The sequence below is a fragment of the Dermacentor albipictus genome, chromosome 2 (assembly GCF_038994185.2).
Source record: "Dermacentor albipictus isolate Rhodes 1998 colony chromosome 2, USDA_Dalb.pri_finalv2, whole genome shotgun sequence".
In the NCBI taxonomy this organism is placed as follows: domain Eukaryota; kingdom Metazoa; phylum Arthropoda; class Arachnida; order Ixodida; family Ixodidae; genus Dermacentor; species Dermacentor albipictus.
The window spans coordinates 31,322,861-31,335,504 of NC_091822.1; the positions used below are offsets into that span (position 1 = coordinate 31,322,861).

Genomic DNA, 12,644 nt, shown 5'->3' on the forward strand with positions numbered 1-12,644 from the left:
TATGATACCACTGGTTGACTACCCTAACCCCTAGAGTCCGCGCTCGGGCTGCCGTCTGTGCCTCCGTGGACTGCCGATGCAGCCGCTGCGCTTGCCTTTGCCTTAACTTTAGGCCTTTCTAGTTGACCCACTCGAGCATCTAGATTAGTGATGAGCTCCATGATTTTCGCCAGAGTCCTGTCTAGTGTGGCTAACCTTGCGGCTATTCTGACTTTTTGTGTTTGGGGGGTGCCTCACTCTCTCCCATCTCCTCTGCCTCAGAGGTTTCTAAATCTTCTTCCTCTGTTTCGCTAATGGGAACGGGGTGGGGGCTTTACGTTTAGGTTTGCCGGCCAAGGGTTTTGGAGCCGTTGTGTCCATCTGACTACGGGGTGTTTCGGACCTTTCCTTAAAGGATTTGAAAGCCTCCCTGAGCTCAGACAGTTCTTGCCTTAAATTCTGATTTTCTGATTCTAATGCCAATATTCGGGCATTTGACTCACGTTCCGGCTGTGCCCTACCATTAGTACTCCTGGACCTTGCCCTTGTCGGTTGTCCTGGTTTCCCAAGGCCTCCGTTCTTGACTCGATCGGCCCAGGTTGCTCTTGGGGTCGACTGTGCACGGGACCTCGATCTTGACCCAGGTCCTCGGGGTTGCGGGTCAACACCAGAAGATTCTCCAGAGCTGGGTTGTCCTCTGGATCGAGAACGCCCCCTGGAGCGGGAGCGCCCTCGTGAGCTGGAGCGTCCTCTCGTGCGAGAGCGCAAATTGGCGTCATTTTCTTGCATGACCCCTTTGCTGGGAATTGTTGCTGTCTTCAATGTCTTCGGCCACCTGTGTACAGCGTGCTTGCTGTCGTTGGCGCGTTCGACGCCTTTGCCTCACAATGTAAGACATCTGGAATCTTCGACTGCATTTTCGGTCCCCAGTTGGGTGTGCGCCACCGCTAATCGCACTTGGGATCGCAATGATGATCTTCAGGTGGGGAAGTGATTCCACAGCCCCTACACTTTCTAACACTTGCCGGATTGGGACACACGTCGGATCTATGTCCGATTTCACCACAGCCGTAGCACACATCTATCTGTCGTCGGTAGAGATAACAGGGCATGAGTACGTTACCACAAATAACGTGGTTTGGCACTCTTTGTCCTTAAAAAAGTACCACCACCTTTGTAGTCTGCTTGATCCGACGTACCTCGACGAGGCCCGGATTTCGGTGATTGACGAAAAGGGTTTTCAGTTCCGCGTCGCTAATGTCTAGGTCGATACCGCGAACAACACCCTTACATGTATCTTCTCCTGCTGCGGTGTAGGCCGCCATTTCGAAGGGTCCATCCTTCGTATGGATCTTGCGTACCTTGGCGTAAGCTCTTGCGTTTTCTTCCCGCGGAGTCGATACCACCAAGATGTTTTGACAGCCGTTCGGACAGTACGTGTCCTCCATCGTGTCTTCCGGGGCTAAGGCTGCCGCCATGGCCAACGCTCTGGAGAGATGCACCAGGCTGAACTTTTTAACGTCGAGGCCGCCACGGGGGCGGACAATTATCTTGATGTGATCCCTCGGTAGCATCGGGATCCTAGAGGCGGTAGCGACGCGCTTAAGCACGTTCTGCGAGGTGGCCGTGTGGCGACTACCTTTCCCGCCATGGTTGGTATCCTTTATAGCCACGGATTTTCCGCCAGCGGCTAATGCGCGTCTCCTTCGGCGAGTGATGGCTGTCATCCATCCGATATCTTCCTCCGGGGTGATCTCCATGCCTTCAACAGCTAAGCCGGAGGCCATGCCTACACTCCGTCGTGCGCGTGGGGCCTAGGCCTACAGCGCGAGTCAGGGGCTGGCACCTTTTCTACGTGGCATGCAGAAAACAGTTTTCAACGAAGCGAAAAGTGGACCCACCGGCAAAAATTGGGCATCCACGTAATCCTTGTGATACGACGCGTCGATCGCCACCAGGTTCTCAGAGGTGGCACAAAAACTCGGCGCAAAAACATTGATCGAAGCGGGAGCCGATGTTTGCACGACCGCACTAGTCGGCTTCTTCTTCTTCCTCCTTTGTAGGCAATGTCCTTAAAATTCAAGTGCCTTTTATCGTACAGTATGGGGTGCTGCCTAATTGTATCGATGAGCATTTCCACGGGAAAGGCCGGTCGCTCAGACATGCTGGCTGTCATGTTGAGATTAGACGGGTTGTGACGTCAAAAACGCAACTTCCGGCGGTGGTGAAAGCGGACAAAAATGGGTCCTGGACCGATTGCCTTCACCGCGCCGCTTTCCGCCCTCCTCGGCGTCAAAAGAGGCCGAATCCGCTTCGCTCGCCGGATATTTCGTGTAGTGCGAACGGGCCTTTAAGCGGCCAATCGGATTTTCAACGCGGTGAGGCGGTGAGCGTGCGCGCCTGTTCAGACCGGGCGGCTTGCCAGGCAGCCCGCGCCGCCGAGGAAACGGAGCATCTAGCATTTTCGTGGCGCACGTGTCGCCATCTAGTGCCACCGGTCGATTCGTCCTCAACGCGCGCACGCGAGCGTCGTCACCGCGCCGCCGTCGTCTGGCGTTTTGATTGGCCGCGGGAAAGCGGAGAGCTCCGGCGGGCGGAAAAAAATCGGTCCGCAAGCGATCGGGCTCGCCGCCTTGTTTTTCGCCCGCTTTTACCCGCCTCGGGAGGAGGTTTGCCCGCTTTGCGCTTGCCCACTTTCCGCTTGCCCGCTTTGGCCGCTCCGCCTTCGGTGTCAACGTGCCTCAAATCAACCTCTCTATATGGCTTTTATAGATTACGAAAATTCATTTGATTCAGTAGAGATACCAGCAGTCATGGAGACATTACAATTAAGGAGTACAGGGCAATCACCTAAATATGTTGTAAAATATCTACAGAGATTCTGCAGCTGCCTTAATTCTGCACAAATAGGAAGACGCGTTTAAAGAAAGTGGTCAGACAAGGAGACGCAATCTTTCCAATGCTATTCAGTGCGTGCTTGGAGGCAGTATTCAAGCTAATAAACTGGGAATGCTAAGGAGGGAGGATTAATGGTGAATATCTCAGCAACCTTCGGTTTGCAGATCGCACTGTCCTATTCAGCAACAGTGGGGGCGATTTACAATAATTGATTGGGGATTGTAAAAAAGAGAGTGGGCTAGTGGCGATGAAGAAAAACAAGCAGAAGGCAAAGATAATGTCAAAAGCTGGGCAAGGGGACAGGTGCTCAGGATCGCCAGTCTGCCTCTAGAGTGTGTGGAGGAGTACGTTTACCAAGGTCAATTACTCACAGGTGCCCCTCATCATGAGAAGAAAGTTTACTGAAGAATAAAAATGGGTTAGCGCATATGGCAGACATTTTCAGATCCTGACTGGCAACATATCATTATAATTGAGAAGAAAGGTGCACAAGCAGTGCATTTTACCGGTGCTAACATACAGGGCAGAAACTTGGAGACGTACAAAGAAGCTTGAGAACAAGTTAAGGGCCGCGCAAAGAGCGATGGAGTGAAAAATGTTAAGCGTAACGTTAAGAGACAGAAACAGAGCGGTGTGGATCAGAGAGCGAAGGGGCATAGCCGATATCCTAATTTACGTTAAGAGAAAGAAAATGGAGCTGGGAAGGTCATGCAGTTCGTAGGTTAGATAACCGGTGGACCATGAGGATCACAAAATGAGTGGTGAGAGAAGGGAAGTGCAGTCGAGGATGGCAGAAGACTAGGTGAGGCGATCAAATTAGAAAATTCGCAGGCGCTAGTTGGAATCAGTTGGCGCCGGACAGGGGTAATTGGATATCGCAGAGAGAAGGCTTGGTAATGAAGTGGATATAAAATTAGCTGCTGATGATGATGATTAACACAAGTTGTTTGCGGCTAGCTGGTATGACATCTTCAGGGTAATCAGTGCACTCAAACATACACAGACAGTACAATGAAACGAAGACAGGCTTGTGACCGTGTGTTTGACCACGCATATTTTGCTGCACAGTACAGTACAGCAGTTCGCCATATGACTGTTGATGAATAAAAAAAGCACACGGCGATATTTCCAAAGGTGGCCTGGAATATTTCATTTATTGAAACAAAACAGACCTTCACGCCTCTTAAAGCCAGAATGAGAAAGAAACAGGACCCGTGTAACTGCAGCACCACAATATAGTTTTTTACTTAACAATTTTTGTAAAAGTACAAGACCCACCATTAAAGACTAAAGATCTATACAAAACTCGAAGGGGAAGAGGGGTTATCACAGAACTTCCCCTTCCTCCCCTCCCTGTATCCGTCTTTGGTGTGACCCTCGTACGGCGGGAGCTTAGGCTCATGCTCACCGCGAGGATATGTTGTAGCAGTCAGTCAATGCCAATATAGTCGTATAATAAACGCCTTTCTAGTACTAATAAATAGTATTGAATGCGTTCCCGTTGTGTGGCGCTCTACCTCGCTTCCAGGATAGGGACCGAACTAGCATTCACTTCGTGCACATAAAACGCACGTGGCTGAGTTCATTGTCCCCCTGAGACGTCAGATCGTCTAAGCCACATGGTGGGCTAGGTGACTCTTAGTAGAGATCCATGTGATAGCGACGAAAAAAAGTAACATGATTTCACATGTTATTCACAATGCTGAGGTGTCGTGGCGAGCTGCACGGTTCCGAAGCATAGAACACTATGAAATTCGCGTTGATTAAAACAAGTCCTCCAACCTTTTTAACCATTACACTTGTCATTAATTGTGCATTTCACTCGTAGTGATTCAATTGAACTCGTTTTTTAATTCGTATTTCCATGTCTGTGTGGTTTAAAAGCAAAGTTTTCTCGCATTCAGAAATGAAGGCGCTACACGTTGTTCGAAACCAAGGTGTGCGTTTATTTTGCGAGGAAAAGAAGTAACGGCGTGTGTAGTTACGCTACCGGAGAGGTCTATACGATCGACAGGTTATAACTCGACGCGGACGTCCCAGAACGGGCACCCTGTTCAAAGGAGAATGATGCCCGTATAGTTATCGTTTCTAGGCATATTTGGTAATATAACGGCGGCTAGTGCAAGTTATTCACTCAAATTAACAGAAAGCAACAGCAGTGGAAGGGGGAAAAAGATGAAGGAAAGGCGTGGGTGATAATTCCCGGCTTAGCACCCCATCTACATGAGAGACGGCCACCAGACCATCAGCATACCGTATACCGGAGCAATCACGCACACTATGGCTGCATGTCGCAAAGGCTGAATTTTTGCAGGCGCAGGGCTGTTTCGAGTTGACGTAGAACCTTGAACATGTCCGTCGCCACGGTGTTTACTCGCTTCCGGTCGGTTGGAGTCCGGTTGCGTGTAAGAATGGCCACCTGCTTCAGCAGTCATGCACAGCCCGGTGTCTTTGACGCATGTGGTGCCTTCTGGGCAGGCGGAGCACACTTCACCGGGATCGTACACGGGCCGCGACAAAACATTGCCTGCGCTGGCGTAGTTGCATACGTATAGTTGCATATATGGCAACCTCGAGTAGCCTTCGACGATGTAGTCCACGAAGCCGCAGCCCTCGTAACGCGTCGTTGCCCATGCAACCTGCGTAAAATGTCCGGTCGGCTCTCCGCTGGGAGGCGAGAAGTGATCGATGCTGTGCGGCGGATAGTGGGTGTACTCGTCGAACCACGCCTTGATCTGACCGGGCCAGTTAGTGGTATTGAAACGGGCGCTGGTGGCGCGAAAGGCTAAGTTGTGTCCCGTGGACTTGAACTTGGTTGTGAAACGATCTTCGGGTTTGTCGTGCATTAGTTTTCCGCTATCAGGGGTGCACTGGTCGGCCTTCGCCTGTGCCACGGAAGCCAGCTCTTCATCCCAGTGCAGCTGCTGCATATTCTTGGCTTCTGGAAAGGGCTTAATTTTGCCCATGGCTACCATGCTCCTGTAGTCGTTGTGCGTCTTGAGTATGAGTTCCCGCTCAGTCGGGCTGACTCCTCGAGCATCGATGGTGCACTCCCTGTTCGGCGGCAGGCAAGCGATGTGGGAGGGGCGCTGCTTCTTGTGCTCCTCCCGGCCCTCCTGGAGGCTCTGTCCTATCGTCGACAAGAACCACACAGTTGTGAGAAGGAACGTCCGGATATCGGCTCCGTGTGCCCTGCAGAGGCGATGATGATAGTGATCTCGAAATTGTGTGACATACCCACTAGTGGGCTCGAGTAAAAAATTCGGAGGTGCAAGCAAAATAATTATCTGAAAAGACACACGTTTGTTCTGAATAAATGAAGCAACGAGCAAAATAATTATCTGAAAAGACACACGTTTGTTCTGAATAAATGAAGCAAGGAGCAGGAAACAATCGTTCTAAGCGGTCAGATGTAGGTGACATAATTTATTTGTTTTAACTAAAAGAAATAAAGAAAGCGGTTGCTGTTGCTTTCTAAAACTCTAAAGATGAAGTGGATTTATGGCAAGTGATAGCACCATTTTCTTTCCATGCAAATGGGACTGAAAACTGGCCAAAATATGTTGTGAAACGATGATGGAAATGAAATGGCCTTCAATTATAGTGGTATAATCCAACACGGTGTTCGCGATTTAAGTAGGAGTTATAATTTTAAACGCTAAAATAAAGTCGAAAACCAGTAAGTGGCGAGGCCTGGCTGTGAAACCTTGATACTTCGAATGTAGTCTGTGAGATTACTCTACATAAGTCGGCTGTTATTAGGCACAACATAATTATTGCTTAAAATTGCAGTTCCTATAGTATCAGACATTTGCGCTTTATTAGATGCTTCGGAAATCAAAGGTGCACTCATGGCTACGGCAACATCTTGAACTACGTGTCACGTGTAAAAGCGTCGTTTTGTTTTGAGTCCGACAGGTTTATATTTTTTTTGGCTGGTTAAATAACAAAGCATTTCAACAGGACACCACGAAAACACGCAGCTATTTTCGCAGAAATACTTATAACACTTCGGAAAACGTGAATCGCAGGAACATCCTTAGGGGAAACGGGGCGATGTATCAATCAGAGGCTAATGGAACATAACCATAGAGGGCAGGGTGTTTTTTTCAAGATGCACTTGCAGCTTTTCTTCCCTGTCTCCCCCAATCTGTTGGAAATAAAGATATATTCAAAAAGATCGTTAACAGGTCGATGGCCTTCTAATCTTTCCCTGTATTGCCAAGATCGTAACTGCACGCCAGAGTTAGATCAATGCGCGGTATTGTACAAGCACAGGAATGAAGATACGCGTCTTATGGTAGAGATATGGCATATCTATAATGGTGGAAGTGCGTGCGTGAGGCAGCCTTCTATTACGTTACATAAGGAAGAGATTAAGTGCCTTAACAGCTATCTCCCACGTAGACCGGCACATGTACACGAATGACACGTGGTGATACCATTCCAGAGCTTGCGCAGACGAGTTTTGTGTATTCTTTCTTTTTTCGCCTCAGTGCTTCCTTGAGTTTATAGTCACGTTTGTATTGTCCACTTCTCTTCTCTTTTGTCCTGTCTGCACGCCTCACCTTTCTTGGATAATGAAAAAAAATAATACTTTCTCTCAGTTACGGCCGCACTTGTCATCTGCCTCCCACTAATGCCGGCGTATAATCGATATCGCACTTATCTATTACTGTTTTCAGCATGCTGCCAGTGAACAACTACATCCTCACTGCAGATCAAAAAATTCTGATAAAGAATGTTCCACGGCGTTTTCCTCGTTGCCACTGCATGTTAGGTACTCTGAGCAGTAAGCTTTCCATTGCAGTAAAAAAAAATGGTAACATGAAAATGTATTGTCAGTTCCATTAAGGTGCCCCGAAATGAGGAACTATGACACTCTGTCTCCTGCACTGTGAACAAGCAAACAGCATTTGCGTTCCGAAACGTCCATATTAATTTTAACTTGGTCCTTGATCGTAATTTTTCGCTTTTTGTTGAGCAACCAATAAACGTCGTCATTAATACAATCACTCCTGAAACGCGTTGTCTTTAGATAGATGTGCTCATTTGTCATTCTTGGTTCGAAAATATTTGGCGGTAAACGCGCGAGCATATTGAAGGAATGAGTGAGTCTACATGCAGCCTTTTACCGGCATGCACAACCTGCCACATAAAGACTGTGAGTAGGCTCGACATGTATAGCCTGTTTCACATGCACCGCGAGCACAGTATGTTTTATATAAAGGTACACTCAAATGACCTTTCAACTTAGAGCGGTCTGTGTTGTGATGAAATCCAAACGCAACGGAATTTGTTCTAGTCCGATGCTCCGAATACGACAGCTTCCGTAGAGCCTATGGTCCATTTTGCTCGCCGAACTAGATTGGTGAAGAGGCACCTAAATTCATACGAACTTATTAAACTTTATTATTAGCATTCTTTGCCTACTTCAGACATTTTGAATCTGTCTGTCTGTCTGTCTGTCTGTCTGTCTGTCTGTCTGTCTGTCTTGCTTTTTACGCAAGCCCAGCACCCCAGTTGCCTACCTGCGTGGTCCACTAGGTACGTCTTCGTAGTCGTGATATCGTCACAGTTGTGCCATCGTTGTCATTCTAGCTTTCAGCTTCGTCATCTCGTTCTCGTCAATTAGTCGCACTCACGCCTTCTACCACGACCAAGTGGCCCATGTTGAATAGTAGATTGGGCATCTAGGTAGATGGTGTTTGTGATGCTGTCGTGGTCATTATATCATCGTTGTTCAAGCTTTGTCATCCGACTCTCGTCATGCCGTCATCGTCCCGTCATCGTCGTCGTACAGCCGTCATGCATTCGTTGTCACAGATGCCGTCATGGTCCTTCAATTGTTTTCATTGTTCTAGCTTCATGATTTTCTTCTCTTCATGCCGTTGTCACGTCTTTTACTGTTACCCAGTAGCCAAAGTTGTCAATAGCTTGGGCTAACATTTTTCTATTATAGCCAGATGAGGACATTTATGCGTCTAAACGATCAACAAAGACAGTCTTTGTTAAAAAGCGTTACGATATAGCTTACCCAAATGCACGTGACTCAGAGTCATGCACTTACTAAGTGGAGACAAAAAAAGCCCAAAATCACGAAAATGGTGCCCCGACATTGATTTACAGAAATCGAAGAGCATTATACTCCATTTGAAGGCGTCAAACTTGCGTTGAACCATGGCGCGCAAGAAAACCAGATTTACTGTTCCGTTTACAGCCGTAGTTACCGCACACTGAGAAGATGACAGCATTCATCAGCGATCGCATACTTATTCTTACAAGAAACCGTGCTCATGAACTAGTTGGTTTTGCCATTGCTTACAGTGAAACTGTTTATGTGGGCCCTGAGCCGTCGTTGTCAGATTTCGCTAAAAAGAGGCCACGTGACCTATCGGGAGAGGAAAAGAAGAGATCAACAGAGAGAAAGGGGTTGGTGTGACCCTTTCTCCCTGTGAGATTGCTATCTTATACGCGAATCTTGTACGTTTGCCACCAGGTGCATACTCGGCGATTGTGCCAGATCAGCATAGAATTTACCGACGATTGATTCCACCCTACTGCGAACGAAACAAATGTTATGCTGGTGGTTTGCGGCCAACGAACAGTGCCCAGCGATTCAAACGCGATAATTAAAACGCGTGGCTGCCGGCACTTCTTGCGCGAGCAAGAAGTGCTGGCAGCCACGTCAATCGTCACACGGATCCAACCAATTGCCCAAACGACTGCAGCGCCCGCATCTGCAACGTTCGGCTTTGCCCCTAACGTACGGAGCTTTGGATTATTGGTTCCACACATTCCACTCAACTGACAACTATGGAAGACCACGAGTAGTGCGCACTCCTGAAGACGAAGCTGCCTACCGAGAGCGGGAGCGAGAGTTGGCTTGTGAACGGGCTCGTTGTCGTAGCGCCGAAGCCGAGTTGTGCGCTAGAGATGCCGAGTTTAAAGGGCAGTGCTGGGAGGCCGATCCCGAAGTGCGCGCCTGAGACACTTAAATACATCGGCAGCTCCGGGAGAAGAAGTAGGAATAAACTTTATTTGTGCACAGCAGATTTGAGACCTAGGCACCTCTACCCAGATGACGGCCTCGTGCCCTTGGGCCCTGGCGGCATCTTCGGCCTGCTGGGTTGCCTTGAGTTGCGTGAAATAATGGTGGAACAAAATGTTTACAATATAGACTGCTTTCGACGTTTGACCAGCATGATTTAACACTCGATGTAACTGGCACAGCTTTACTGTTCGACCATCTTCACGGACTGGAAGGGGCAGTAATTTTTCTTGTAGAGGAAACCGCCTTTTTTTTTGCACTGCGTGTGCCCTGACGTCTGCGCTTCATGGTGTGTATGATATTAGTAGCGAGCTGCGGTAACGGCCGAAGTGGAAGTATCAAGGAAAAGCAGTGATCCTGCGGTGCTTTCGGAACAACTTTTTGGTGGCGGAACACAACTGGCATGGCCGAGTGCAAGCTGCTCTTCCGAGGTGGCCGCAAACATATCGTACCTATCTCATACCAGCCCTTAGCTATCGTCTATCTCCATTTTCGTGCACAGAGCAGTTCGTGAGTCGTAACGATACTCTCGTGGGGTGCACCAATTAAAAAGTAATAACGTCGAATAATTGCTTATTATTAAATGCTTAAGCCGTTTCATGCTGAACCGGTAACCATTACTATCATTTACGTTCATGTCCTGTTCGGTCTCAGGCACGTTCTAAGAATATTTTGTTCGTGTTCAGGTTCAGGGTGCAGCCAGAACTACGGTTCGGCTACGCTTTTTGGTTCGGCTTCAGGTTCGGTTCTACACCCTGAATCAACCGTCCACCAACCAAAGTTCTGAGACTCTAGCCGCAGTGCCATATTGTCCATGCTCCTATCGTCTTCTAGCTGCTGCTTTTGAAAATCAAGAATCGTTTAAGATTCGCATCCAGAAAATATTCTCTAGAACTAGGATATCAAAATTGATATGACCAAAATAATCTTGTCTTCTTATAAGAAAAGCGTAAGTACCTAGACAACATATTGACAAAACACCGGAATATCTGTCACGTTGTCATTGTGCCATGGTGGTTTGTCCACCATGACCAGCTCGTCTTTTGTGTTATCTACTGGGTATAAAATGAGCTTCTCAAATGACTGAGTAAATTAGTTTCTATCAATGAAGCAAAAGACACGTGTTCTGGCATAGCACTGTCGCCAAGGAATACGTACTTATGTTTGCATACTTCCACACTGATCGCTCCACCAGCGACAAAAATGGCTGTTTTGTTCTGCCGGGGTTTAGCTCACTTAAACGCAGTCAATGCAAACTGGGCACACCACAAGCATTCCTTTCATCATGCGGGGCCGTTGAGAACACAAAGTTAATATCTTTACATGCAGTATCGAAACATTCAGACGCAAGTTCACCATTCCACCTTTGATCATGCATTTTTTTTAATTTGTATAGCTTATTTCCGTTGGCGTGGTATATCAAGAAACTCCACGTATGCGAGACCTTCACATGCAAGTCTATATATGAGAATAATGCTGTAGTTTTTCAGGCGCGAGGGTAGGAGACAGGTCTGTTGATAAACACATGGTAGAATCACAAAAGAGCCGTACTATAAGTCCCATTTTCAAACCTTCATTTTAAAGAAATTCCCCAGCTAAATGGTTCATGACATTGTCATCATGTGTCCTAGTCCACAGGAGTATGAGCACAGCATGCACAGGCGCAGCTACATTGGTGTGTGTTGAGCATCGCGGTTTTCTGAACCTCTATATTCTGTGCTGGAGAAGAGCATTACCAATCAAAACAAATGGCAGATAATGAAACATGCAACTGAATCGTGGAATGAAGCCTAGAGCGCAAGAACAGCATGCGAGAAGTAACTGTATATTGTGTGTTTATATGTCATTAGATCAAACTGATAGAAAGAAAACGTTCGCCATGTCCTTATAAGTCACGCGCGTGCGTGTCAGCGTGTGGTACATCTCCGTAAAATGGGAAAGTGTTCGCTGGTCCGGCCTGTGCTTGGTGGCCATGTAGCGCCAGATCAGAGCAGACCGCGTCCACGTGCAACGCTTCGTCGCGCAGCGAATCACGCGTGGAGCCGTTGTCGGTGGGAGCCTGTGTTATGGAACTTCTGAAACCAATGGCCTCTTGACACCAAATATATAGGGCAGCAGGTGGAGGCCGGTGACGCTGAGAAACACGAGCACGGCTGCGATCACGTGAAGCGCCTGCCTCGGAAGGTCGGCAATTACCGCAACAGCTGCGCCGATCCAGCCCACAGAGTAGCGGCACCCATGCCCACACAGCGCGCCTCACACCGGAATCTTACGATCGCGTAAAAGTAAGTGGCATCCACGTTGGTGGCTGCTATGGCGAAGCCCACAACGGCCGTCACGCGGTCGACTTTGCTCGCCTGGGCGATTGACTGGAGCGCCGGGAGCCAGATAACTGCCGCAAAAGTGAGTCTTGGGCTGAAGCGGGCGTGCTGCTGTAAAGGGCAGCGTATATGGCCTTCACGAGGAATGCAACAGCAAGTGTGGCGTGGTTTGACCTGGCCCGAGGTTGGCGCTGTAAAATGCAAGCATGACAGTGAACGACGAACAGAGTTTCGGTCGGTGGCGGCAGCGAAACACCATCTTCCGCAAAACAACGGTTTGTGTGAACAAGAACGCGCTTTCACACGCGGACTGGTCCTGGGTGTTCGGTGGTGTGAGGAGCGCCTCTAAGGTCTGCTTGGCCCCAATTGGCGGCAGGCCGTAGACAAGCGCCATC

General features: G+C 48.4%; 1 protein-coding gene across 1 annotated transcript; it reads right to left on the reverse strand.

Moving 5' to 3' along the window:
- Positions 1–4,307: 4,307 nt before the first annotated feature.
- On the reverse strand, positions 4,308–12,643 carry LOC135916583 (scoloptoxin SSD976-like). Its single transcript, XM_065450018.2, has 2 exons — positions 12,555–12,643; positions 4,308–6,069 (listed from the first exon to the last, which is right to left on the reverse strand). Exons 1-2 carry the CDS (start codon positions 12,641–12,643, stop codon positions 5,097–5,099), a joined length of 1,062 nt encoding a protein of 353 aa, XP_065306090.2. The 3' UTR covers positions 4,308–5,096.
- Position 12,644: the final 1 nt, after the last annotated feature.

Bases quoted from the DNA above. Each gene is read 5' to 3' on its own strand.
- LOC135916583 (XM_065450018.2), bottom strand. From the start codon at position 12,643: ATGGCGCTTGTCTACGGCCTGCCGCCAATTGGGGCCAAGCAGACCTTA. The intron at 6,070-12,554 runs GTGTGAAAGCGC...TCGCCTCTGCAG, and splicing joins AACACCCAGGACCAGTCCGC to GGCACACGGAGCCGATATCC.